General features: G+C 42.5%; 1 protein-coding gene across 1 annotated transcript; it reads right to left on the reverse strand.

The window, feature by feature from the left end:
- Positions 1 to 227: 227 nt before the first annotated feature.
- itga3b (integrin, alpha 3b) lies at positions 228 to 27,550 on the reverse strand. Its single transcript, XM_061095083.1, has 25 exons — positions 27,372 to 27,550; positions 14,183 to 14,310; positions 12,992 to 13,074; positions 11,787 to 12,036; positions 11,494 to 11,595; positions 11,074 to 11,278; positions 9,765 to 9,958; positions 9,315 to 9,403; positions 9,084 to 9,220; positions 8,743 to 8,829; positions 8,593 to 8,660; positions 8,270 to 8,415; positions 8,014 to 8,160; positions 7,812 to 7,909; positions 7,197 to 7,365; positions 6,942 to 7,016; positions 6,764 to 6,843; positions 6,035 to 6,112; positions 5,790 to 5,892; positions 5,305 to 5,481; positions 4,201 to 4,335; positions 3,695 to 3,808; positions 3,368 to 3,466; positions 3,149 to 3,274; positions 228 to 1,785 (listed from the first exon to the last, which is right to left on the reverse strand). Exons 1-25 carry the CDS (start codon positions 27,548 to 27,550, stop codon positions 1,618 to 1,620), a joined length of 3,237 nt encoding a protein of 1,078 aa, XP_060951066.1. The 3' UTR covers positions 228 to 1,617.

Below are 27,550 nucleotides of genomic sequence, written 5' to 3' on the forward strand. Positions count from 1 at the left end.
TGCAAAAGCACACCACTATTTTGTAATTTATTTGTTATATTTGAATGTTTAGGGAGAAGATGTTTAAAAAATGAATGTAAAGTTGTATGTATAAGCATTATTGAACATTTGATTTAGTTTTTTGTAAAATTTTCAGCATTTCTACAAATAAAGAGATGAAATATTTATTCTCCCTGTGTGTTCAAATTCACCTTAGAGAGCAAAGAAAGTTTCCCGTTCGTCACAGATCGTGAAAAACAATTTAATTCCACTGAAACTGTACAGTTAGAAAACAACAACACCACCACAGAGGACAGATTTGTGCAGTCAGCCTTTCCCTCTTCACTCAGAGTCAGTGGAGCCTCTGTAATGGCCACTGTCACCACAGGAGAGCTGTGGGCTCTTAGGTAGCACAGACCAGAGCAGCAATGCAACGCTCGGTCCTTTCAGAGACGATTCAGTGACTCGTCTTCTCCTGATCCAGTACATCCTCAGTGCTGCGGGTCGGCCAGAGGGTCCTCCTACTGTCTTGTACACAAGCTTTGGACAGTAACACAACAAAGGCCAATCATATATGCATTCATTCAAAGAGTTAACTGAACATAACTTGTCACTATGTACAATTTATGATGCAGCTATTAATGCTGAAGCTTAAAATATAATTTCTCCACACAGACATAATACCGTGTGTTCTTTAATCCAGTGTTGTGACTCCCTGTGTGGGATATATGTAAGATATCCAGGTAGGTTCTTTACGGTAATAACACAAAAGAGTGTAATAAATAAATATCAAGTGATCCCATGATCTCATCGTAAAATGTTGGATAATTCTGGACAAACAAGAACCATTTTTTCAATGTGTTGCTGAGGTGCTTGGAAGTTTTTAAAGGAATGGAATTTTAAAAGGGGCAATTAAAACATGTCCAGCTTGGCTATAAAACGTTATAGCTCGCGGCTGTGTACCACTTTTTCTCTGTACCTCTCTGAATTTAGAAAAGCAATATTTCAAGGTAGCTTTAAAAACTAAAAAGTTCCCATTCTGCAAATGAGAGTCCAACCACAGCTACAGTTCAGATGCTGGTTCTATGTGATGCCTTCCAAACACAGACATGAACAAAAATACATATTGTCAACATATTTTAAGTGCAGTTGAAAAAAGGTCTGTTTTAGGTTATAAACCCGCTATGCCTGGCAGCTGAAAAGCGCATGAGCAATCACAGAAAATTAAAATAAAACAGATATGGTGCAAAATAAACATGAGGAATGTCCAGTAAGTTTGCTCAAAAAATTAAAAGAAATGAAAGTATTCATGCAAACACAGAGTTCAGTACATAAAATCCTGCAACGTGAATCAAAACAGTTTACATATTACTCCTGAATGCAACCCCAATTCCAACGTACAACACAGCATTCTTCGAAAAATACTTAAGAAATTACAATCTCTGAAACAAAAATGTTCAGTATATTGCACTGATAGAGTCAATGAAATCTTATGGAAATAAAAAACTAAAAACAGTTTCAGGGCTTTGTCCATGGTCCATGCACTGCAAAGTCCATGTTGCTCAACGGAACCCAGTGCCCTTTGTTTGGCCCGAGCCCGTGAGGAGCGGGAGTGGTTCAGAGTTCAGAGTTAAGGCCTCAGTAGTAGTAACGCTGCATCTCTGTCCAGTTGGTTATCCAATACTTTTTCTGTGGCTCATCAGGCTGAAATCCCAGATTGAGCTGATAGCGCTCAGACTTGCGAATTTTCACCCCCTGGTGCTTTGGCATCATCCGGTAGTAGAGCTCCCGCTTAAAGAATCCAAGCTGGAGAGTAAAGAGGGAGAGAAGGAAGTGACTGTGATCAAGGAGGCACTCAAACAGCAGGAGAGCAGGTATCCATGACTGGTTGAGAAGAAGACTTAGAATTCGAAGGCTGAGGAAAATCAGATTAGGTAAGAGAAAGACCCACAATAAGCTGACAAATTAAATTTGCCCACCTTTGTTTTGGTTACTTTTGCTGTTGTTCCCATAAAATACAAAAGGTGGCATCTATTTTGCTTTTATAGTCACAAGCAACAGTGTTCCCATCTCATAAAAAAGTTGAGCTCCTTACAATAAATTTAACAGCAATCTGCTGCACTCTATGAAGGAGTCATAATTTTTCCCTCAGGCATTAAGACAGGAAAATGGTTTAAATCCAAGTAGGGCAGGAGTGTATGACTTGGTTAAAGTAACCGCCCACACAGGACTCTTAAAGACTTAAAGCTAACACACCCACAGTCAGGGTGGGACATTTTCACTTGTCAGCCACTTTTTGCACAATGAATCCAGAGAGCAGAAGAAAAAAATCTGACAGCATATGTTTCACAATTGCACAGAAGCAGCGTGAGCGCGAGGAGAAGAGCAGAAGCTGAGCACAGGACATCTAAGCACAATCAGGGTTTTGAGTGAGAGAGTTAGAAAACCTGAACCTGCAATCACTTGTGTTCGTGTCCTGCTCTCCAACTGAAAGAACACACCCTTGAATAAAGATTAATAAAACAAACAAATCAGATTGATGACGGATTGAGAAGAAGAAATTCAGGTTAGGTAACAGAAAGACCCACAATAAGTCAGATGAAGAAGTGAAAGCAGAGTGAACAGCTCTGGGGGAGGGAAACATAGGAAATGTTAGTGACAGTAACTAGAAGAGGTTAGTTTAAAGACTCAGAAAGCCACATAGTGAGTTGAATCACACCCCTAAGCTCAGTGCTTAGCATCCATTGAAAATCCATTTTTACCCAGAAGCCCCACTGGTGTGTGCTGTTTGGGGACCCCCAGGGGCCTCAGTAGTCCTCAGTCAACTTCTCTGTTTCAGATGGCTGGATCTTCATCTCAGCCGTCTGGGACTTGGCCTCATACATCTCCCTTGTGCTGGCCCGCTGGAAGAAGCCACACTGAGGGTGGAGGAGGAGGAGGAGGAGGAGGAGGAGGAGGAGGACAGTGCGTGGGGGAGAGGGGGGAGTAAGTCAAAAGTTAGACTAACGCTTTGATATGGAGTTTGTATGTGTCAGATGAGTGGGGGTCAGCGGCTGTTGCATGACCCAGAGAAGAGCTCTGCTGTGAGTGAGCAAACACTCCAGTAGATTTGTCCGCGGATACACAGCGTGTGTATGTACGAGGGTTTGATCAGTGCAGCATCGCTCACCTTCCACAGAATAATAATTATGATTCCCAGTAGTAGAACTCCAGCTACAGCTGCCAAGATGATGATCCACAGCGGGAGCTCGTAGGGTGGTTCCACTCCCTCCTCCGGCTCTATTTCGACTGTGAACTAAAGTTAAGGTGGAGGCAATCAGGTTCAAAGCATCAAAAATCATTATCTTCATCAAAATTCTTATCATCATCATCATCACCAGTTACGCACCATGATGGGCACACTCTCAATCTTGATGGTTGGTTTATCTGTAATGAGCTTCAGTTCGGCTTCCCCTCTGACTGTCACTCTCAGAGCGTTGGAAAAGTCCTGCAGGAACACACAAACACACACACACACACACACACACACACACACACACCATCAAAACATTTTCACAATGAACTTTAACGTTGTAAATTTCCATAATTCCAGATACACTCTTTCCCAGCAGAGGAAGGGTTTCATAAAAAAACGTGACATTGAATCACAAGGTGTTTATCCTGTGTGTGTGTGTGAGTGTGTGTGTGTGGGTGGATGAAACTGGGCTGAGCTCACCTCTAGCATTGTGCTGTTCCACAAACGTGACCGCACAAGAATCTTGGCTGAGTCTGTCATGTTATGCAGTGGGCAGGCGAACTTCACGCATCTTGCCGTCCCCTTGGAGCATTCCTTCAACGCACCATGAGAGAGAACGATTAAACACAGGGACACAAACATGTACGAAACTGAGTATGCGGGCATTGTTGGAAAAAACGTAAAATACTAATAATTCTAGAGCCTAAAAGAGCTAAGGCGAGACAACATTGATAACATGATACAACATTATCCATCCATCCTTCCATCTTTTATTTTATGAATTGTGATTATACTTGTGCTCGCTCTGTAAACAATGTTTCCATCTACTGGAAACATTGATAATATAGTGTCTCTATGTAAAATTGAAGTTTTTTTTTGTTGCATGATTTTCTGCATCTATCTGCTGAACAGTTGAAATGTGAAAAACTCACTCTGGCGATTAAATCGAATACGTCATGTGACATGTCAGGCGGTTCCCTTCTTACCAATAGGTGGGACACTTTTCGATGAGCGCCCACTGAGATTGCAGCTTGTGGCTCGATGATTTGTGGCTGGGTCACATCCTGAGCGCCATCCACCTCGATCTGCCGTTTAGTGCGCTTTGGTCCACTCCCTGACAACTGGAGGACGAAAGAGGGAGGGAAAATGAAAGAGGGAGGCAGAGGAGACAGAGGAGACAGAGACATTACATCAGAGGGTTACGTGGTAATTACTGGTTTTGATAAAGACATTACCAAATTCTTCTCAGAATAGCATATTCATTTCCACTGTCTATATGCAGGCCACACGCAAAATTATTTTCTATTTTGGGGCTCTGTGAGGTTTGCATGAGGCGACACATGTTTTTTCCAAAATGTATTTCTGAACAGCTGTGGTTTGGCTTTAAACCCATTTTCACACCACTTTTCTGCCACTGATGTTTACTCATTCTGCTCAGACTTCTTCAATTCACACTGACGTCAGGACGAGTTTCAAGGTGGACCAGCAGTGGAAAGGTCGCACACATGAATGCGCTCGATCAATCACAAGTCTCCTTTTCCAATTATGACGTTTCATTCCGTTTGTATAACATCAGTGTGAGAAGAACTACCTACAATGACAGAAACCTTCTTTGAGAAAATTGATACAACTTGTATTTTGGCCTTTTAGTTTAGCCCATGTTCCAAATGCTAACATGGAGGTGGCAGGGTTTATGAACTGTATTGCAGCTAGCTACTAGACCGTTTTCCTTCACTTTAAGAGAGCTGTCAAGTCGTCCATCTTTATGGACTATGTGCTAAACAGAGACGCTAAACATATCATTGTGAGCACGTTAGCATGCTGATGTCAGCCTCACACGCTGTACACTCTTACTGTTGGTCCAAGGCCTTTCATTAAAGCCTCTACCTCTGTTTATTTGTAACCATGATTGTATCTTTTCAGAAAGGGGACATTTTGGTATATATATCATGGGTGTGGGCAGTAGTAGGCTTGAAAGAATTATAAAGATGTAAATATTATAAGACAAAAACATGGCACGGATAAAAGGTCCAAGGCTGGAAATCAACACAGCTACCATTTCCTTTTGACAGTATTGAACAGAGCCTTACAGTGAGGTTCAGCACGTTGACGACCGCTTCAGCAGGGTTACATTCCGTCTCCGATTCCCCCATGACGACAATCTTTGTCAGGTACAGCAACCACTTGCCGTTGTCAACCTCATAGGGCCAATCAAACTCAATAGCCAGGGTCCCCAGGTCTCCCAGAGGCTGGCCCCTCATTTTCACCTAAAGGAGAAAATAGTCCGCAGCACAAAGGAGGAAATCAAACCTATTGTGTGAATGAACAATAACAGTCAGAAATAGACTGTCGTTTTCTCCTAAATAGCCTCCACCCCTGGTCATGCTCACACCACAAACCATGTCTCACACAACAACCCTTTCCCCCATGCAATATTTAACTTCTGAAGGATGAAAGTGTTGGCTTCAAAGACTGGGTGGGGATCAGGGAAATGTGAGTGAGCAGCACACGTGTTGTAGATGCAACGTACAGTCTCGGAGGTCTAATGTAACCAAGAGCGGTGGAGGTGACTCACATCGAAGGTGAACTCCACCAGACTGCCCACGTCACTGGTGTTGATCATGGCCATCTCGCCCTTCACTGTCCCACCGAATTTTGTTTGCACGCGGGGTTTCTCTCTGGACAGGAGGAGAGTTGGAAATGATTGTGCACAAGTGCGAACACTAACATGATGTGGAGGATAATTTGATGTGACTCTCAATGCTTCCGCTCTTTGGTGTGTGTACAGCCTGTCAGGAGTTGTTACGTAATGGTACTCACATGGATAAAGTTGGATGGATGGTGTTTTCAATCAGCAGGGCCACGGGCACAGGCTTCAGGTCACTCTGTTCACTGAGACTGAAGAAACAGACTTTACTACAACACTGCCTGCCAGATGGTGTCCACAATAACATCAGCACTAATTAAAGGAGACATATGCTTTTCTTTTTTCCAGTTTTTCCCCTTTTATTGTGTGTGTATGTAAAAGTTCTGCAATTTTAAAAAGCGCAAAGTAAAGGGAACTCCTCTCTCCCACAGAACACACTGCTTCAGAGGCTCCTGAAACCCTCTGCACCGTTTGGATGTTTCCATGACCTACATTGTCACGATGCACATTATGAATACTCCTCTAACAGAGCCAGGTAAATGGAGAGCAGAGGCCGATATTTCCTACATGCGCTGGAACTGGTTGACCAACCCCAACAGAGCGGGCCGGCTGGCCAATCAGAGTAGACTGGGCCTTATCAGGAGAAACAAAACCAAGCTTCTCATGAAAAGAGAACCTGCAGCAATGGAGAGTTTAAGGAAAGTGATGCATTTTCAAGTAATATCCCAAATTGAATGTGTATGAGCTTAATATGTCTCCTTTAACAAGTGACTTCATGTTTTACTAATAGGTAGCAGCCCGTCATGCTTTTCTGTTAAATCAAGCCAGGGACCCAAATATAAGCAAATGTGGGCATAAATCTGATTAAATAAGGCCTGCATCTAACAACCTTCAGCACTTACGTGGACAGAAGCAGATGAGACAGGATCTCTTGTGTGTTCAGATTAATCCCTGATGTTTCAAACTTGAGGAAGAGTGACACCTGATAATGAGAGTAAGCGGTGGAATGAGAATTGTCACAAATGTATCTCAGCAGAAAGAAAGGAGTCAAAACCGTTTGAGGGACAAAGGCTCACTCACCTTCTCGTTGCCTCTGAGTGGATTCCCCAGGTCACAAATTACTTCGCTGTCCAAACTGCATTCCACCTCACCGTCCTACATGCACAGGCAGAATATTAAAACTGTGTGTTCTATTTTCAAACATTGATAATGAGCGAAATTAACAATCCAAAAGTGTATTTTTGTGATACTGGTAAAAGGAGTTAAGACTTGAACAGAGGGAATAACTATTAAATGGATATCTTTCAGTCGTCTGCTGCCCTCTGATGGACGTACCTTTGACCTGACGCCAGAGTACCTTAGTGCCTCTGGGATGGTGATGTTGAGCATGGCCTCATGGGCGTCCTCACCCAGCTTCCCCCCGGAAGGGAAGTTAGTCACTTCCACCTTCAGTCTTATTATCTTCATAGTGCTGCTGAACTGTAGTACCTGGAATTTGCCCTTCCTAAGCACGGACAACATGTATTTTTATGATTATTATCTTTATTGATGTTTTTAGGAGTGTAATGATTCTAAAACAAAACCAAAATAACATATATTGCGTTACAGGATGACACAGGCGCAATCCCCAAGCCTAAGCAAAGCATGTAGAGCTCTTTTTTACTTTACTAGTGTAGCAAAACCGTTATTTTTTAGGGATTCATTTTCTACATGAATCCAGCTCAGCACACAGCTGTGAAACAGGGAGAAACAACAGTTTTACTGATTTAACCAATTTAAATATAAAAATCTTCCATCCCCATTTCCAGTCTTTATGAAAAGTTTATGCTAAATGGCTGCTGGACTATATGGGTTCATATGTACTGTACATTCATTAGGGTGGTATCAATCTTATTCTCTATCCCTTTATCTCTTTAAAAAGAAGGCTTGGTTTTCAGAATTTCATCTCACCGGGGGTAAGGGTTATCTTTGTCGTCGACAAACTCAGCCGTGAGCTTCAGGTTACTGCTGCATTTGTTGTCTGAGCCACACTCCTTCTGAAAGTCAATCTGCAGGAAATGTAAGAAATCAAAGTATATACTGTAACATGTTCCTCACGGTTGAAGTTATATGAAATGTGTTTGATGAATGTGGTGAATGCACCACACCGTACCTCAGCTCTTTGTGTGAGTTTCTGCTCCGGGCTCACGACTGGGTAGAAGTCCAGGTTCTGCAGTTTGCGTTTGGCTTGAGGTTTCTGCTCATGTAAAGCCATGTTGAGGGAAAAGACCACTGGCTCCAGTTTGTCCCTCACAGACCCCTGTAAAGCCACCCAAAAATGTACTACCAGTCAAAATAAGCACATGATTTTGGCAACCGCAGCTTTCAAGTCGACACACTTGCATAACACATATTTGTTGAACTCTTACCACTACGACGAGGTTTAGAGTTTGACATGTGGCCTTGGAGGAGGGCAGGCTCAGTAGGCCGGTGAATGTGTTGTCATTTTTGTTCTGGAAATGAACTCGGGGGCTTCTTCTCCTCTGCATGTCCGCCTCCACTGTGTAGTTCACCGCTTTGCAAGGTAGAAACACGTACATGACATTACAGGACGCAAGGTCTGTGAGAAGCCAGTAATTCTATATATTTTAAGTATGGCTATCGATTCAAAATTGTGGCCTTTTTCCATTCAAATTTTAAATAATATTTATTTACACATAAGGAGTCAGTTGAAAAAGAAAAGACTTCTTACTTATATTTTTCCTGAAGTCTTTGTTTCCATTGCTCGGCGTGAAAGCCATGCACAGCGTCACTTTAATGCTGTAAAGCACAAAGAGACAGAAACACGTTTTAGACAAAAAAGTAACTAATCTGAATGAGGTATTCTGACATGTCTTCTCACCATACTGTATCTCCAGGACACTGATTGGTGTCCACAATCTCCGGCTTAACAGTGAAGTTGTTAGTTAAGTGGATGACTGGTCGAGCTCTGAGCATAAGAAATAAAAAAATTAAACATAGAATCAAACCTTACATTAGTTATATTCTCATATGACAAAAGTACATGTTTTTACTATTTATAGCTGAGACATACTCCGGTATAAGCATAACTTTTATTTTCTGTTTGAACATTGGCTTATTAAAGGATTGTATTACCCTGCTAATACTATAAACATTCCCCAATGTTTTAACTGAATGAAAACTGGGGGAAAATTCCTTATTTATCACACATTTTTCTTTTACCTGAGCAGGGCAATGCGGTCGTCCAGAGAGCCAACTAAGATGTCAGGGTAACTGTTGTCGTCCATGTCCATCCCTCCGTTGATGGAGTAGCCGAAGGTCTGGAAACCACCATTACCTAATGTCTTACCTACAATCACCTGTAGAGGGCAACAGTTGCATATATAACAATAAATCTGGATGCCTGATAAGATTATATGTGAAATGCATTCGATGTATTGAATCACATGTTACCTGACTGTGTTCCTCCGAGATCCCCTTTTTACTTCCCATCCATATGAAGACCTTCCCTGTGTCGTGGAATGGAGCCCCGACTGCAAAGTCTGCAGCCAGGAAGAATGGAAATGTGTCAAGGAAACAGCTGAAAACAAGTGACAGAAGGAATGTATTCGCCCTCTAGGTGGCAGCAGTGCACCACCTAACGATTGGTAAATTGCCAGCCGAGGCTTTGGCAAAGTCTGAAATGAAACAAGTTCCATTATAATCTTTCACTGCTGAGATAATTGCGTAAACAATCACACAAAGTCTTAATACAATAATTCCCCTCTACACCAGCAGCGCAGTCCTTTTAGTTTAGAACGTAGATGTGATGGAAAAACATCATAGAATTGACTTTAACTAAACTTTCATCATGCTGATCATTTTGTAGTTGAAGCTGTTTTCAACTTGTGTTCACAGTCCTACCTTGGAATCCATCTTGGTTGACATCGCCGATGGCAGCAACTGCAAAGCCAAACCCGGACCCCGACGAACCCCTCAGCACGACGTTGGCTTCCTTTTGGAACGACCCGTTCTCGTTCATGAAGATATACACCGCTCCACCATGATCTTTCTTACGGTCAAAGTAATACGGGGCCCCCACGATCAGATCATTCCAGCTGTCATAGGCAAAAAAAACGAAATTACATTCATATTCCAACACAAACAGTACTTACGTATTCCTAAATGCACCACATATCTAACAAGGTTTGACTCATGAATTAAATCGAGCATGATTTCCTCATGATGTCATGATGAACGTCTTATCAGAGCTACTGCAGGGACAGACTTTCTCTGATCTCAGCTCAAACGTGCATCATCGACCTGCATTCTCTGCATAATCTGCCATATCATAGCTACAGAGCACTGGACCATGAAGGCGCTTAAAAGAACAAGAGGCAGTTACAGGCAGCTGCTAGAGCATACTAACTGAGCAAACATAACACTTCTGCTTTCCGTCTGTTAACCGTGTGTATTTAGGATTTAAGCAGCATGTGGCTGAAATGCAACTTAAAGTGGAGAGCTGGGCGGCTGTCTCAAATTAGCTTGGATCCACTGGACAGACTCTTGATTTTTGTTTATTTGTGGAGGATATCGTTCGGATTTAAATCCCAATTTAAGATTGCTGTCAAACTAAAGATAGAGTGTAATTACTGTCACTTTGATTCCAATCATGTGTAGTATGAGGTCCGAACACAGACCAGCTGAAGATGGACAATATGAATGTTCCCCAAAAGTGAAGCTAAAGCATTTCAATCACCACCTGGTGGCCGGCTGCAGTACGGGTCATGAATCCTGCCTCCTCCAGGTTAGTGGTAGGGGACATGGACAAGTCAAATTAATGTCAAATAAGTTTATGTACTTTTTATCAAACTGGTGTTTGTTCAGGTGATTATTAGTCTAGTAAGTTTAGTTTTGTTTAGGTATTTGATGATATAATATTTGGGTGAAACGTTCAGGATTGGTTGAGCATGTTTATGGATGGGACCTTACTACCGTGCCTCCCTCCCCCCATAGTTAGTTTGCAGACTCTGGCTCTAAATACATGAGATGGAAGCGTTTGTATCCAGAATATTTTGGCTTCATTTCTGGATAGTGGTATCCACTTTGAAATACAGTCTATGGGTCCTTACATTCTAAATATAGTATTAAACAATATGACAGGCTAAAAGGTTAAATACATTTGTGTGCATATATTCAACACAATCACACAATCTGGGGTAGAGAAACTCACTCATCATTGTTAAGGTCGGTGACAGCCAGGCTGCTTCCAAAGTAAGAGCCCACTTGTACCCCGGGGATGACAAGCACCGTGTTGATCAGTTTGTCCATCTTTGTCCCAAGCACCACGGAGCCCTTGTGCTCATCCCTGGGAGACCCTGTCACTACAGTGTAGTTGTCATGGCTGAGCAGCTTCTTCTCTTCGACAACGGAATAACCTTAGGTGGAGCGATTAAGAGATTTACTTATAAACTGTTATCTGACCTTTGCAAAGGTAACACAGACCTTTTTTAATATCACAGATGAAACTGGATGTTGTGCGATAAAAAAAAAACCTTTTCCTTTTATTTCGTTCTCTTGTTATTCGTATTGACACTCGGGTATTTATCAATCCATTTTTAATTTACATGATGTAAAAACTCACTCTACTTACCCATATAACGGTTTCGTTTCGTTTTCAGATCGCCAAAGTCTGCACTCCTGGAGTCCCATGCATTTGCTGGATCCTGATCTCTCCATATCGTGTGAACATTTCCTTTAGAATAAAAGCAGAATCAGAAAACAGGGTTAAAATCTGCTTAATGCACCATCTACAGGTTTCCGAAAACAGAGAATAATCCCAGTGTTAGACGAACACCGGGCAATCTTGGATGTGTTTAATACCCGTTTATTTCAATGTCAAGCAGCAAAACGAGCTCCTTTCGGCGTTAACTCTTCAGTGCCCACCTTGCCACGTGTAGCTGCCTGGGGAGCCAATGTAGATGTCTGTGTCTGTCATGCCACCGGAGATGCCCATGTTGCACAGGGCCTCGGCATTCATGTCTAAGTTGGGGTTGCAGACCTCGTAACTGTAAGTCTGCCAGTAATCGTTTTGGTCAAAGGTCAGGTCATTGCTCCTCACGTAGCACTTCCCTATCATCTGATGCTGCTCTCCAGCACCGGCGTTGATGATCTTCACGTACCGATGCCCACACGCCTGCAAGCCAGAGAAGATGTGATGGATTAACTCCTTCTGATAAAGTACTCACATTCAGATTAAATGCTATTATCACTTCCGCCAGGCTCATGTGGTGATGATGAGGTGATTATTGGGCCTTAGCAGAGGTATGTACTCTACTGTGTAGGTGTTATTCTAATGTAGTTTGCATTACAGACTTGAAAATAACACAAAAGAAAATACATTAATTCAGCCTACAGATCTCTTTACTATATTATCAAAAGAAAAAAAACATCTTATATTTGAAAAAAATTGAACAATAAATGCTCAGATAAATAAATGTTCTTTATTTATTGTAGTAGTACTGTATATTAAAGCGTCATATATGAATTGTTAATTTATCAATATATGTGTGTGTTTATTGGCCATTAATAGTTAAAGAATATTTCCTCAACAAAAGAAAGAAAGACCCCAAAGAGTAAGGTTAAACATTCCCTCCGGAAAAGATAGGATGAATATGACTCTCTATGACATTTACCATCTGCATATGTGTGTGTGTGTCCCTGCACTTATACCTTTGTGAGGACTATTTTGTGCATAAACCTTACTGAAGTTGGACACTTTGCGAAAGTTAGGACAATATGGCCGGTCCACACTCTTTCTCTTTGGAGTAAGTTTTATGTTAAGGTAAAGGTAAAGTTAAGGGGCAAGGGAGTGTAATTTGTCAATGAGTGTTCTCACTAAGAAAATAAGTACAAGTGTGTTTGTGTGTGTGTGTGTGTGTGTGTGTGTGTGTGTGTGTGTGTGTGTGTGTGTGTGTTGCAGTAAATATCGCTATAAGCACACTGTGACCCCTGTGACACAACATAATGTGATATAAAGGGTTTTATCTCCCGCTGCAGCCCCTCAATGCTGCAGGAAAAGTCCCTGGATGCTGTTGGTAATATGTCACCTGTGACACTGAGTAACACAGTCAAACATGGCGTCTCCTCACCATCACACGTCTGGACAGATTGTCCCTCTGACTGGCCACTGTCACACCCAGCCACATGCCCTCCACCATCTCAGAAGGGTTCGCTATGGATGGGAAATCATTATCATTTACATTAGAGGGTTCAAAATGTTAGAATCAACATGGAAATACAGAGAACAAATGATGTATACTTTATTTGAAACAATCAAACCAGTATGCAGTCTATAGTCAACCGTGTGCAATCAACCAGTATTATAAAGAAAAAAAATCATTCATCGTTATATGATGATCATAGTCACAGAAGAAACAACCCAAACACTGAAGCATCATTCAGCCTGAGTCATGTCCTGACACATATCAACCTCAAAAAATGTGCTGTGACTGCAGCAACCGCCACTTCAAGCTCAACATTCAAAGAGATGCTGAGTCCTTTTATTACGGTTCTTACTTTTAGCCTGCGGGGGGGCCTTATTCACCTCACGGTAGAAGAGCAGTAAGCCTATCAGCTAATAACCTTCAATTTAGAAAAGATGCACATTTCAGAGCTTTGTATGCTGGCGCTCATTGTGAAGGTGCAGTAAATGATCCCGAGTGGTACGGGACACGCCGGAGATCAGGCTCTGAGACTCTCTGACACACTAGCTCTGTCCTTGGCGAAGAAAGAAGAAGTAAGCTGATTACCAGATTATGATTGGCTGGGTATTATTTACATTTCTTCTCTACATCACCTGTATGTGTCAAAGGGGGAAATCCACCTATTTCACTAAGAAAGGTCTAGGTCAGTTTATTTGTCTGTCTGATAATTGCATTAAATAAATCATAATCTTACGAGAATAAAGGTATAGAATAGATTAGGATACATTAGGTCATTTTAAAACCAATACTAAAGTAAAACAAGATGGTCCACATTTCTCATTAATGACACGTAGTATGACCTATGACATGTATTATAACTTTTTACTTCTGATATTACAAATTTGTTAAAGTACAATAAGTCAAATGATAACTATTTTTCATCCCTTTGTTTGGACTAAACTGAAAGATCAGAAGATCAAGACTAAACAAGCTTGGGGGAAGAGTGCCCTTAGACTCACTGGAATCACTAACAGGACCTGCTCAACTCAGCTGTAATGCTGCAACTCTGCATTCTTCTGTTTGATACATAAACAGCTGATCACCTCTGAGAGCTCGGCTTCATACCATCATACTTACTTGTGCTGACCAGGTCCATCCTGGAGCAGTCCTTGGTGTCCGTGTTGATTGGACAAGAGTAGACGGCACCTGTTTCATTGACATTTTGTAGAGAGTTGGCCTTCTCTTTGGGTGCACCTGCAAGAAGCCTGAACACACACACACACACACACACAAACACACACACACACAAACACACAAAGACAGATAAAGATGATTACCGTCAGATATTATCAGAGTCGTGTCATGGTGTTAGACAACACAAAGCAGAGACACAGGCAGCAACAAAAAGAGCTAGACGATGTCACAGATAATTCTACTGGTCTAAACACAGGAAAAGAATCATGCAGGTTCCTTTTTTTTTTTTAAACCGGATACTTTGCCATGATTAAGTACAGGATTTTTAAAAAGAGGACACCTACGATTTTGAAAAGGTGTTCAGTTCCACAAAGTGGACATGTGACGAGTTGGACCGGAGGAGCAGTTCGAGCATGACCCGTAACAAGTCTGGCCCCCCCCCCACACACACACACACAAACTAGCCTCTCTGTGATGGACCTGCTCTTTTTGTCCACTCACCCAGACACTCCCTACATCAGCACCTTTTAACGCACTACACAACTTTGAAGTAGAGGGATTACCCCCACTGCACGGCTCCGTGCCTGGACACACTATTTACTGTCAGCACAAGATTTATTAGCTCCACTTTGCAGGCGGAAGGTGCAGACAGTCCTGTTCCCAGCGTGCGGGACTCGGCTGTGGGAGACAGAATGGTTCCGGGTTTTGGATGTGAAGCCCGTTCCTCTTTTCATTCAAACTTTGTGAAAACCCTCATGTCTTCCTGTTTGAATGCTGACATGTTACTGGCAGCGGTTAATGGTGAAAAGTTCAGAGTCAAGCTATTAGTCAAGCATGGCGGTATATTAACTGCAACTGTGGGGTAGCTACCTTCCTTACTGATAAGCAAGAGCTAATTCAGATAATGGGTGTAAACTGAAGACAGACATTTTGCAGCTCATAGTGCCATTAAAAAAAAATCATGACTCAACTCTGCATTGTTCCAACTTGAAGATAGAATATTTGTTTTAGGTTGAATCATCATAGGTAAATTGTTTTATGACTTAGGAGGAAAATTACAAATACTTGATAGATTTAGCTAAATTTGTTAGTCATGATTTTAAACACAGATTGTGTTGAGAGACTTGTGAGTGAGGTGGTCCACCGGTCTCAACCACTGCATCACCCTGACAGAGACAAAAGCCTCCATAAATACTTACAATCTATTAATGAGAACATCTCAAGAGCCCAGACACAAATATAATCATTTGAATGTGACACGTGACATGAACAGAATAGGAAACTTAAAGCAACTGTGGGCCTAACATGCTCTGTTTTACATGCAGGCGAGGAAACATAGAGACTGGAGTTTTTTGAATAGCTGCATTTGTTAACATTTAAATAATTTTTTATGCCGCAGAGGAAAAAGTATGTTTTGCAAAATATCCATATATGGGGCCATAGTGCAGGAGTAGAGGCAGAAGCACTAACTTTTTACGTTTCATTACATCCAGGAAGAAAAGTAAACAGAAACAGAACTACATGAGTGTGCTAACATTGTGTCTTCTGCTTTCTAATGTGTACAAACTCACATCCCTAAAAGTCAACGACGAATTATTTCCTCTAATTCATAAAAAACAGACATCACCATGCATGCATCATTTAAAAAAGGTACAATTGTCCCTTCTTTCTGCCTCCAGCTGGTTATCAGCCATTAATCAATTATCTTGCCAGAGTGGTAACGACCAGAAAGAGCCAAGATGGCCTCTGAGGGCCAGCAGTTTCCAGTGGACTGGGAGGAAGCGGCTGTGACTCAGGTAATCATTCAGTGCTGTAGACAGCATCCCAGATTCCACAGAGGTTTGTAGTAGTAGGTCTGACACATGTGTGGAGGACCAGGGCCACGGAGTCCCACTGTGAGGAAGTACGAGTGTGCACGTGTGAGCGTGTGTGTGTGTGTGTGTGCCCCCATACAGAATGTGTAAGCACATGAGCGAGTGGCTGCTTACATGACTTGCCTTTCTTCTATGGCCAGTAAATCAGAAGTCATGGCCACCCAATGTGTTTTTCAGTTTTACAGCCCGGCGTGTCTCAAAACACAGACGTACAAGGTTAGCCCTTGTTGTGGGAAAACCAGGGCACGTTACGCAGAGCAAGAAATAACAAGAGAGAACCGGGGTCAAGCTGCGGCACAACTCCTATCAAACACTTATAGAGGCCAGTCACTATGAACTTTGCTCACACTGAATGGAAAATAAGGAGAGCTCGGGCCCAAAGTCCAGCGCTAATCATGCACCATGCTTCAGGGAGGCTTGGGAAATGTTGGAGGGCAGAGAGTGCTTTCTTTTGGCGAAGGGAGGGAGAGGTCAACGTGAACTCATAACACATTCGTCTTACTGTCTCAGCAGAGGGTCACCTGTGTTTGTTGTGGTAAGTCAGCACAGCAGATTGATGCCACCAGGTTTTACATCCACCGCTTTACAACCGACCTGTGGTGTTTTCAGCCTGAGTGGAGCTGGAGACGGATCATTTACACAGGAAACTAATCAAAGAAACAGGGCGTTGTTTCGGGAAATTTGCTTTTTTGATTTCTTACAACAAATTAGATTAGGTGATTACAATTGTAACTTCTGTACAGTGAATATGAAGCTACACTGAAAAAATAATTGTTGGACCAATTTTAAAAAAAGACTCCAACTGATAACACACAAATTAGGTTTATTTCCACTTCAAGTTGTGTTGATATAACTTGTTGAATTTAAGTTGAACAGTTTGTGTGTATTTTGCAGAAGAGGACGACCTGTGGCTGCTCCACGTGATGTAACAGAACAGACTCATTTGTTTTTCAGACATTAATAAAACCAATAAAAACAGTATAAATAAATGCAAATCAAACATTCCCATAAGCTTTCAAAGAGAGAAAGGTTTTAAGACGAGATGTGAAAGAAGTGAGGTGGTGTGTGGGAGTTCAGTAGGCAGACAGGGGTCCATAGTGTGGGGGGGCTTTGAAAGCAAAAAGCCTGATCTCCCTTTGTGACAAACTGTGACCTGGGAGGTACCAGCAGTGCTGAGCAGTCGGGACAGCACATACCAGCTCAATGATTCTGAGGGGGCTTCACCGAGAAGGGATGTGAAAGGATTTCACTCTTCATAACCTGCTCATAAAATTGACCACAACCTGAGATACAAACAGTTGACTCAGCCATGACAGCCCATCTCATATCCTGCCGCAACTGCAACAATGTGTGCCCTCCTCCTATCTACCTCCCTGCTCATCGCCTCCTCATAAACAGGCTGTCAAGGGCCCAGGGAGGGGAAGGGAAGAGGGGCACCCGGCAGCTGAATTCCTCCTCCTGCGGACATGTTGAAATTTGCCCCCCTCTCCCAATGAGGTGATCCGAACGGCTGTCTAAACCAAACATTTACCGTGGCAAACACGCCCATGCAGCCAAGGTGAGAGTGGCTGCATTCTTCAGGAGTAAGAAACACTCCAGCAGAAGGGAGTTAGATGAACTGTGGCATGTTCATATCACTGGTGTTTACTTAAATAAAGGTATCCAGTGGTTCCAGTGAACCAAGAACACAGGAGCAGGGGGAGGTGTTGAAAAAGCTCAGTAGCTATAAAGAGGGCAAAAGGAAGATCGCTTCTTGTCAAATAGAAAGACAAAGAGCGAAAGTTTGTGTCAGTTCGATTTACAGACGTTAGTTAATAAGTTATTTAAAGTTAACGATCAATCACCTCGTACCTGACTAATCCAGGCAACACTGGCAGCGAAAGCAGGAAACCAACTTAATTACAGATGACTAAAACCTTGTGCAATACATTTTCCTCCATCCCAGATTTGTATGAGGAACAAGAAGAGACGGTGTGCCGCACCAGTCAGTCACGTATACAGAGGAGCATACCGCACTCTCATTTGTCTTCATCTGAATGGGTCCAGTCTGAACAGGACTGTGATGACACACGTGATAGAGGTGTATAGCTAACACACCCTGCTGGTCCTTACTGTGAATGTCAAGGGGAATGAGGGGCGGATCCAGGGGCAGAGTCAGGGGCCACTGGCCACGGGTGAAATACAATAGGCCCTAAAAAAGCCCCTGTCCTGTCAGTAGAATTATTGTTTCTAATGAACTAGTCACTTAGCAACAATACTAACAAGTAATATGACAGTTTCTCTAGAATCTTAGATCCATGACTGATTTTAAAGCATTTCCTCCGAGCTCTCCTACTAAATATATCAATCAAATTTTATTTGTATAGCCCATATTCACAAGTAAAAATTTGCATCATACAGAGCTTAACAATGTGCGACATCCTCTGTCCTTAACCCTCAACAAGAGTGAGGAAATACTACAAAAAAAACAACTTTAAACAGGGGGAAAAACGGTACAAACCTCAGAGAGAGCTACATGTGCGGGATCTGTCGCCCTGAACGGAGAGACGTGCAATAGATGTTGAGTGTAAAGCTTGAGGATTGTCCCCATGTTGTGAGTCACTTTCTACCAAATGAGAATATGTAAATATTTGAAATGGGAAAGTAAAAGAAAGTGGCAGACAAAGAGGCTGAGGCTTAGGGAAATGAGACTATGGACACACTGCCAGTATTTGATCCTAACGCAAGGGATGGATGATGTGTCCGGATAAGGCTTAGGACAACCTGTTTGTCACAGGGTGTGGCTGTGGCCTTCAGGGCAGAGAAAAAGACCAAATCTGCAGCGACATGAAAGAGAACCTCAGGGCGTGGGTTTCACTGTCAGTGAACTCTTTTAACTCTGGAAAAGACATATAAAATATACAAAAACATGTGAGGTCACAAGAAGTCATGATTTGTCAGATTACTGTGTTTTACAGTAGTTACGACATCTATTTCTTTCTATAGGAGTCAATCTCTTTACAATACAGAAGGTAACATTATATTTTTCTGTGAATCAAGGCACATACACAGGATGTGGATTCTTATGAAGACAATCCTCTGTTCTCCTGCATCACACAGAGATCCACAGGCCGTCCTCTTGTGCAATTAAAAATCTCTAATGGAAACGAGTAGACACACGTAACTGTTGCCCCAGGTAACAAGGTTGTACAAAGATCCAGAGCGAGGATTAGAGGGGATGGGAAGTTCAGTGTTTCAGTGATATAATTCGGAGACAGAAGTTTGAACTATATTTGTTTTTAAACTGTGTATGTTTTTACTGAACTCTGTATGATGATAAATGCTGTAGCAAATTGCCGTTGCTGCATTTCGTTTGATTTAATTCAGGAACTTGAGTGTGTGTTTACAGCTTGATAACACACAGTGGGAGCACACATTTGGCTTACTATATCTGCACAGAGGGATCAGCTGAAGAAAGGGGAAGGCCGTCTGGCTGCTGTGAATGACAATAGTGAGAGACAGATATGAGCCATTTCTTTATCTACTGGCATCACAGTCATAGCAGGAAGACAAGTGGAGTTATGTCTGTGTCACTGGATACATCTACATTTTGAGGAATATAAGTGAATCAACTAAGGTAGTACTCTCTCATTGCAACACACAAAATTACCAAACACTGCAAACAAGTGCAGGCAAGGAACGGATACTCTAAATCCCAAATCCATTTAACCCACACAGTCACAAAAACACTCACCTATACTGCATCATTGGTATTTGTTGCAATGGTATGAAGCTATAGCAGTAGACTGAATCCAGGAGAAACACAGCCACTTAGAGCCACAAAGCAAATACATGGAGACAATATAGAATTGAGTGACTCAATTTGAAGATTGAATGAAGCACAAGGACAAGAGGAGTCGGGCTGAGACTGAGATGTTATGCTCTTTTCATGGTGTAATGACTTGACTGAAAAATTAGAGGATAGTTCATAAAAACGTGTTACAGCGTGGTCCGCACTTGCTGTGCTAATGGTCAGGGCACATAGAGTCACATGATGAAGGTAGGTGTGTGTGTGTGTGTGTGTGTGTGTGTGTGTGTGTGTGTGTGTGTGTGTGTGTGTGTGTGTGTGTGTGTGGAGTGTGTGTCAGCTCCCGGTGTGATTATTTTACAGCTGCACTCTGATAAACCCATGTCTTTGTCATTTCAGGAAACACTTACAAAGCAGTAGGTGGGGCGGTGAATGAACATTGCTATCAGACCATTCACAGGGCGCACGCCTTGTTGTTAACACACTAACTGTGAGCCTGCGCGTGGGGAACATGCAGACAGATGAGTCGTCTCTGGACAAACAGTGACCTGTTGGTATCGACCTGCTGCCTGGAATTGGTCATCATCGACTGTACAGACTTTATGGCACCACCTGATTCTCAGGACTTTCACTTGTAGCTGTCTTCATTTCTAAAGACATTTACATTTTCTATAGACAACGCAACTATCTATCTATCTATCTATCTATCTATCTATCTATCTATCTATCTATCTATCTATCTATCTATCTATCTATCTATCTATCTATCTATCTATCTATCTATCTATCTATCTATCTATCTATCTATCTATCTATCTATCTATCTATCTATCTATCTATCTATCTATCTATCTATCTATCTATCTATCTATCTATCTATCTATCTATCTATCTATCTATCTATCTATCTATCTATCTATCTATCTATCTATCTATCTATCTATCTATCTATGTGTTCATGCTCATGTCAGAGGTTTTAAACAGAGAAGCAGACTGTGCATTACATGTAGGAAAACAAAGGTGGGTTGGATAAATAGTAATTTAGCCACAACGGGAAAAGCTCTGATGGAATTTGAATGCAAGGCATTAGTGCTGATTAAGAGAGGAAATGCCACAGAGCAAGAGGTTGTGTTACGATAAAACTAAATATCACTGTGCACCTGCGCTCTACACAGACACACACGAACGTTACAGTCAATCCGGGCGTCTCAGCTGGGCAAACATCCTGTTTGAGGACCACCATCTGCCGTGGGTGAAACAGTAACACGAGAGCAAACTCATTTCACCCCGGTGCGACAAACCAAACATGGCAGGTCGTCCCCTGATAATACACTAACTCGCTTTTCATTAGCAACCAGTAACTGCATGTCTGACAGGGACAACGTTTATTTGGCTTACATGTGTTGGTTGGTCTGCTCACTGTGGCCACCCAGCATCCTCTGTTGCAGGTTGAATGATGTCAGACTGGCTTCACATACACGTACACGCACGTACGCACACGCAAGCACAGCTGGACTGAGTCTGGATGCACGTTTGTCAGTGACCCAACATCACACCAGCACACATTCATCCTGCAGACTTACATCATGCAGCCACAGCAGAATCCACGAGACACACAGTATCAGTAACAGTGTATCCATTAACCTTTTGACCCCTAGAGAGGGAGGGAGAGAGAGAGAGACCTTGGGGGTTTACAGGTGGGCCGTATACCTCACAGCTCTAATGGAGCTGAGGTAGCGCTCCAGCCAAGTGCCAAGTTTTCACTCACATATTACTCAACTTATCTAAAAGCAGTGCAGGTTTGAGCAGGAAACATCTGTTTGTGTCTCCTGAAACTTGGAAAACCTCCAATAAATGACATGCATAGAAAATACTAAAATGGCTTTTAAAACATGTTGTATTGTTAGGAGCCACAAGACACCACACACACTGTCCTTTGCATACACACACACCAAGTGTAAACCAATACTTCAGGATCATTTCCCTTTCAAAGATGATAAATGGCACGAAGACACAAAGGTTTGGAAGCGTATAGTTTTTCTAGCCACAGGTAACCATCATTAGCCCAGAGGCCAACCCCACCAGCTTTCCCTTGCTGTTCCAGGGCATTTGTACAATCAGGGGGAGATGAGGGGATCTCTTACATTTTTGTTAGGACAGACACAGTCCTCACTGCGGGTATTCCCAATGAAAGCCCCTCCATACAGAATCTCCTCTGTGGAGATTAGCAGGAGGCCCAGGGTCCCGCTGGGATCCATTTCAACGTGTTATTAGACACTGTCATTCACTCGGCCACTACACAAAATGCAGCCCTTGCCATCACCAACGGATTGGATACAGGCAATAAGTAGCGAAAAGATTAGGCTCAGTCACCAGGACAAACTTGGAATTATTACAAAGTCTTGTGCTGTTAAAGTATCTGGTCCCAAACCCTTTAATAACCCAAATACATATTTCCTGCTACTGTACAAACCTTTTGCTGTTTGGCACCTCAGTTTGTTTTTGATTTCATGGTTTTATTGGTTTATAGCACAGCTGTAACTCACTCCAAAGGCAGGTGTGTGTGTTGAGTTTCTCTCTTGATATAAATAATAATTTCTGTAGTTGAAAATGTTAATTTTTTGTGTTACAAGTGGTCAAATGAGCTTAACACGTTTGCCCATAATATTGCTTGGCCAATAACATTTGCCAATATCTCTTTAAACAGATATATTGGTATTTATGTAAAAAAAATGTATACAATGTAGGATAAAGTCTATGGTTACAATGAATATCTACATTTCTTTGTCATAAGGAATTATTGCCAATTTTTATATACATATATATATACAATAACTATTTTTTTTTTACTTCCTAATATGGATATTGGCATCCCCCCCAAAAATACATATTGTTTAGGCTCAACTTATGACTGATCTGTAAAGCATATATAAATGATTATTATATATAACTTAGAGTATCCATGAATACTCATGAATCTCCGTGAAGGGCTTCTTTATAAGAAAAAGGACCCAACATTAAAAACCATGACATTAAACTGACAAACCTATCAGGTTTATTTTACTACTTCAATAAAATGCTTTGGTGGCTGAGGCTCAGGAAATAGACCTGGCTCCTCCAGGCTGTGTTCAAAAGTGTCTTTGGGCAAGATAAGATAAAAAGGCACTAAATCCCAAAGTTCCCCTGATGGTGACAGTGTGTGAATGATGTGTGATAGAAACAATGTTGTAGGTGTACATGAATGGGTGAACGTCACTTTTACTATAGTAGTATAAGTGCTCTTTTGCCAAGGGTTTAGGAATAGGTGTTAAATATACAGTGTTTTATGTAGCTTCCAATGCATGCCGGGTTCTCATGAAGAACATGTATGAGGGTGTAAATCACAAAGCAGGGTTCTTATCTGAAAATGTTGGCATGACACTTGTGCTCTGACAGACCCACTTCACAGACAAAGACCACTGGCACTGACAAGGAATGTTGGATCGTGGCCAAGTTGGACATACCCACCTGCATCATTTACATTAGCACAATTACGTAGTGTAATATATATATAATATATCACAGTGGGTCATTCAGTTGAGGTTATACTACAGAAATCTACTTTCCAACATTAGCTGTGCAATGAGATACTAGACGTTCAAGAGAGATTTGACGTCACAGTACTGTTGAGCAGCTTTTCAGAGCTCACAGGCCCAACACAATACCATACTACCAGGCCGAGCACACATTCATACTCCTTCCTGCTGTGAGACCTCGCTGCCATTGGAATACATTGTATCCCTTTGTGACTGTCGTGTATTCAGGCCGTCCCACAGTTCAGGGAGCAAACCTTCTGCAGCCGCATTTCGAGGCAACAGGAGACATTTAATTCCATCAGTCTGTAAGAGACTTGAGGGAAAGCAGAACCTAACCGAGAATCAGATTGTTAGTGACTATAAACCTTACAGCAAGTCGACCAATCTAATATGCATCTCACAGCAAAAAACGGGAAGGCCCCTGTCAAATTAAATGGCTGACTTTCATGCCCTCAGGCCACAGCAGTCAGACAGAGATGAGCTGGAAAGGCGAAGGCACTTCAGCACTGATTAAATATTCATCAGTCAGAGTCAGAGGAATTAAATTCTTTGACCCAGCTCACAGAGGTTCCCATCTGTAAAATGAGGGGATTTTTTTTTTTTACTTTAGCTGAGCCTTTTTAGTTTGGCTGTGGGTGGGTGTGTTTCCCAGCAGTCCCCAGAGTCATCATTCTCACTCCTGTCTTGTCTCAACCTGAAACCTGGCAGGTTGTGACTGTGCAGAGAAGGGTAATACATTCCAGGCATACCGTGGGGTCAGGGGACTGGAAGAGCCAATAGGTGGCCAGCTGACTGCCCAGTCCCTCCTCCCTGCTACAACAGAGAACAAAAAAAGCCCTCACAGGAAAATAAATCTCTCTTTAAACGGGGGAATTCAAAGAGAAGAAGGGGAGTGAATGCCCTGAACAAATTGGCCTCAGGTAGCCCCCATAGATTATTCAGGTGCAGCCCTTCCCCAACGAAGTTAGTCCACTAATTATTCACCAGGATCCAAAATACATTTTTTAAATTGCTTCAGCTCAGCCAAGATACACTGGTAGATTCAGCCTAATGGGATAATAGCCCACATCTTAAGAAAAACTTTATTACGTTCACTTAATTATAGAACTGGGAGAGGAAACCCTCTGTCTTTGCTTTTTTTATTCTTTTCTTCCTGGACTCTGTCTGACAAATGGACCAAGAAAGAGGGGCCACTTTGAAAAGCGTACAGGTACATGTCACGACTGGTTTACATGGATAGTTGTTGCATTTTTCAAATATTCACTGTCTTGCCTCGCTCCAGTAAACGAGAGCAAACAGCCCCGTGGTGCCGTGAGACAGATACGATGCCACAAAAGAAGCCAGACGCAGAGGAAACAGACAGGGCTGTAAAAGCACAACAACAAACATCCAGAAGTTTTTACTGTATGTTTGGAAGTCAGAAAGTACATGAGGAGGGATGTCTGAGTACTGAAAGACGTTATCACCGGTGGCTCCACAGATTTACAAGCCAAGGCTGGTAGCGAGAACACTCTTGGAACCGGAGGTGCTATTGAAGGAAATACAAATAGTAGAATCTACATACATACATCTGGTGTAAAGTAGGAGAGTTCCTGGTAGCAGACATGTGGGTGTGAAGAAAAGGTCACAACCACATTGAGGTTGAAAGTCTCACAGTTGTCTAGAGTCTCACTTTTTTTGCAATCTAAATTCAGAAACAGGCCTCGCCGACATTAGACGACAAAACAAGAGCAATTTGGAGAAGTAATGATAATTCAAGAAATCTCTGTCTGTCATCTTGTGATATGCATATCTCAAGAACCATTCATTTAGTCAGTCACAGTGGGCATGCGTGTTCTTAAGGGCCCAAGGAAGCGCACTGTCGAATTCGGTGCATTTAGAACTTGCGATACAGGCGATCTGTAGCAGGTTTGCCTTAGACTCATCAGCGAGAGGGACATTGATGAAAACGGATTCTCCAGTTTGAGGCGCTGCGTCTAGCTTTCACCACGTTTTGAGGTGAACAGCTCATTGTGCAGCAGCTGTGGTGCAGCTTCATGGTTCTGTGGACTGGGATCTGCAGCAGGTCTTTACTCGCTGCGGCTCATGCGGGTCGCTTTTACAGTTTCATCATCCCCACAGGCCCAGCAAACAGCCCACTACAAACAGCCGTGTTTAACATGTCACTGCAGTACTACATTTAATACGCTTGTTTTTGTCTTGCCAAGAGTGGGATGAAAATATTGACAGCACTCTCTTTTCTGAACAGTAAATATGAACCTACAGACAGCAGAAGTTTACATTCATTTTTAGTGTAAAATACACTTTTAATGAAACAGAACTGATCACAAATTTGCTTCAGCCCCTTTACCTTGCAGAGGACGAATGAGACTTTTTACAACCTCTTTGTCCCTGCAGGCTTCCAGGCTCATTACCACCGCCTTGTGCCCCCCTTCTTGGGTTTCAGTCTGCGGACAGCGACTCCGTCCCTCCTGGGACGAGGACGAGATGGCACATTGATCTTGTGTCAGATGGACACTGCCATCCGTTCTATTAACTGGGGGAAATCTCTGTAATGCACACCAGTGCACCAGTTGACAGAGAGCAGGCTAATAAACTTGCGCTCGGACTCACTCCACTGGTGACAACACAGAGGAAGTGGGGCCTGGCTTGTGATTTTCTTCAAAGCAGAACGGGGACACAGATAACAGCAGTGAACACGGCGTGTGATCATGGATGCGGAAGGATGAGGGGGGGCCACTGTAATTGGCCGTGGGGAAATCCTACACTAAACAATGATACAGTTTGAGGAGGTTTCATTAAAGACGCCGCATAGGGAAAGAGGAAAGATGTCTCCTTGGGAACATGAGCTATTCCTTCAACAGGAATGTAAATCCTCCCAAACACGGTTAAATCCACGAGCATTCATGTCGTGGTAATAACAACGTACAAGTGTTTCAGGCCAATGCACGTTCGCTGTTATTGCGAAATACAAACCCAGTTGTGTCTCGGCTGAATGTGATAGCCTGAGGATAGGTGGATAGAAAGTAGAGCAGGCTATGTCAGGACTTTCTCTGCATTCCACAGTGGCTGGATATGAACACTGAAGCCATGTATGCATGGAAAGGATGAATCTGAGATATCATATTTGATCTGAAATACATTTTTTGAAGTACTTACATTTAGTATTCCACATTCCATGATAACATTGAGGCTCAGGCAAGTTCCAAACTGTTTCACCCACACCTGTACAATTACCGTCAGAGAGGTGTGTAACAGCAATTATAAAATGTCCTAATCACAGATTTAACAATAAGTGTGTGCTCATGCATGATACAGACACCCCTAGCTGTAACCCTAAACCATACAGAAATGTCAAGAATGAAAGGGAGAATTGGTTTGTTGGAAAACCAGTGAGATTGATGTCAAACTGCAACAGGCATCTGGCTTCCACAGCTCAGATGCCTGCTTTTATTTCCTCGTGGACTCATTTCCAAATTGAAATGCAGTTGTACTGACCCAGGTTAAGACTTTCCTTTGAAACATGTTCAGGTAAAACAGGGGAACAGAAAGGTGACAGAGCACCATTGTGATGATTTGGTACAGAGGCTACTAACAGTTGTGTCCACAGGCCTGGATCAATCCGCACAGATTTAACAAACAGGTGGGAGACTGGAGGAGGAACTATATGCTGCTGCGTGTAGGGCCAGGGCGTGTGTGATGCGAAGAGTTCAACAAGTGCGTTAAGAGCAGGTTATAAACAGGCGATTCGTGTTCAAAACATATACAGTCGTGGCGGATCTATGCGCAACAAGTGTGCGTAAAGTGCGGCGAGTGAAATGGTGTTTTTTCGTTACGCAGCAGGTGTTTAGCGCGTCAGTGTTCTAACCTCTAAATGAGAGAGAAGTGGAACTTACAGGTATTTCCTGGAGCCCGCCGTCTGTTCGTGCAGAGCCACCGAGAACCCAAAGAAGCTGCCTTTGGTCTTCCCCTCTTTGATCACTGGAAACCGAGCATCTATATTAAATCCGCTGCAGCGCTGCGTCCACTGGTGCGTCGCCAAAACCAGAGCGCACAGGAACAGCCTGGGAGACAT

The sequence above is a fragment of the Limanda limanda genome, chromosome 21 (assembly GCF_963576545.1).
Source record: "Limanda limanda chromosome 21, fLimLim1.1, whole genome shotgun sequence".
Classification (NCBI taxonomy): Eukaryota; Metazoa; Chordata; class Actinopteri; order Pleuronectiformes; family Pleuronectidae; genus Limanda; species Limanda limanda.

What these genes read in the sequence shown, in the direction of transcription:
- itga3b (XM_061095083.1), bottom strand. Translation starts at nt 27,550, where the DNA reads ATGTCTCCCAGGCTGTTCCTGTGCGCTCTGGTTTTGGCGACGCACCAG. An exon ending in AAAGATAACCCTTACCCCCG is followed by an intron (nt 7,366 to 7,811) that starts GTGAGATGAAAT and finishes GTCCGTGCTTAG; the next exon opens with GAAGGGCAAATTCCAGGTAC. An exon ending in ACTCTGGCGTCAGGTCAAAG is followed by an intron (nt 7,017 to 7,196) that starts GTACGTCCATCA and finishes CTGTGCATGTAG; the next exon opens with GACGGTGAGGTGGAATGCAG.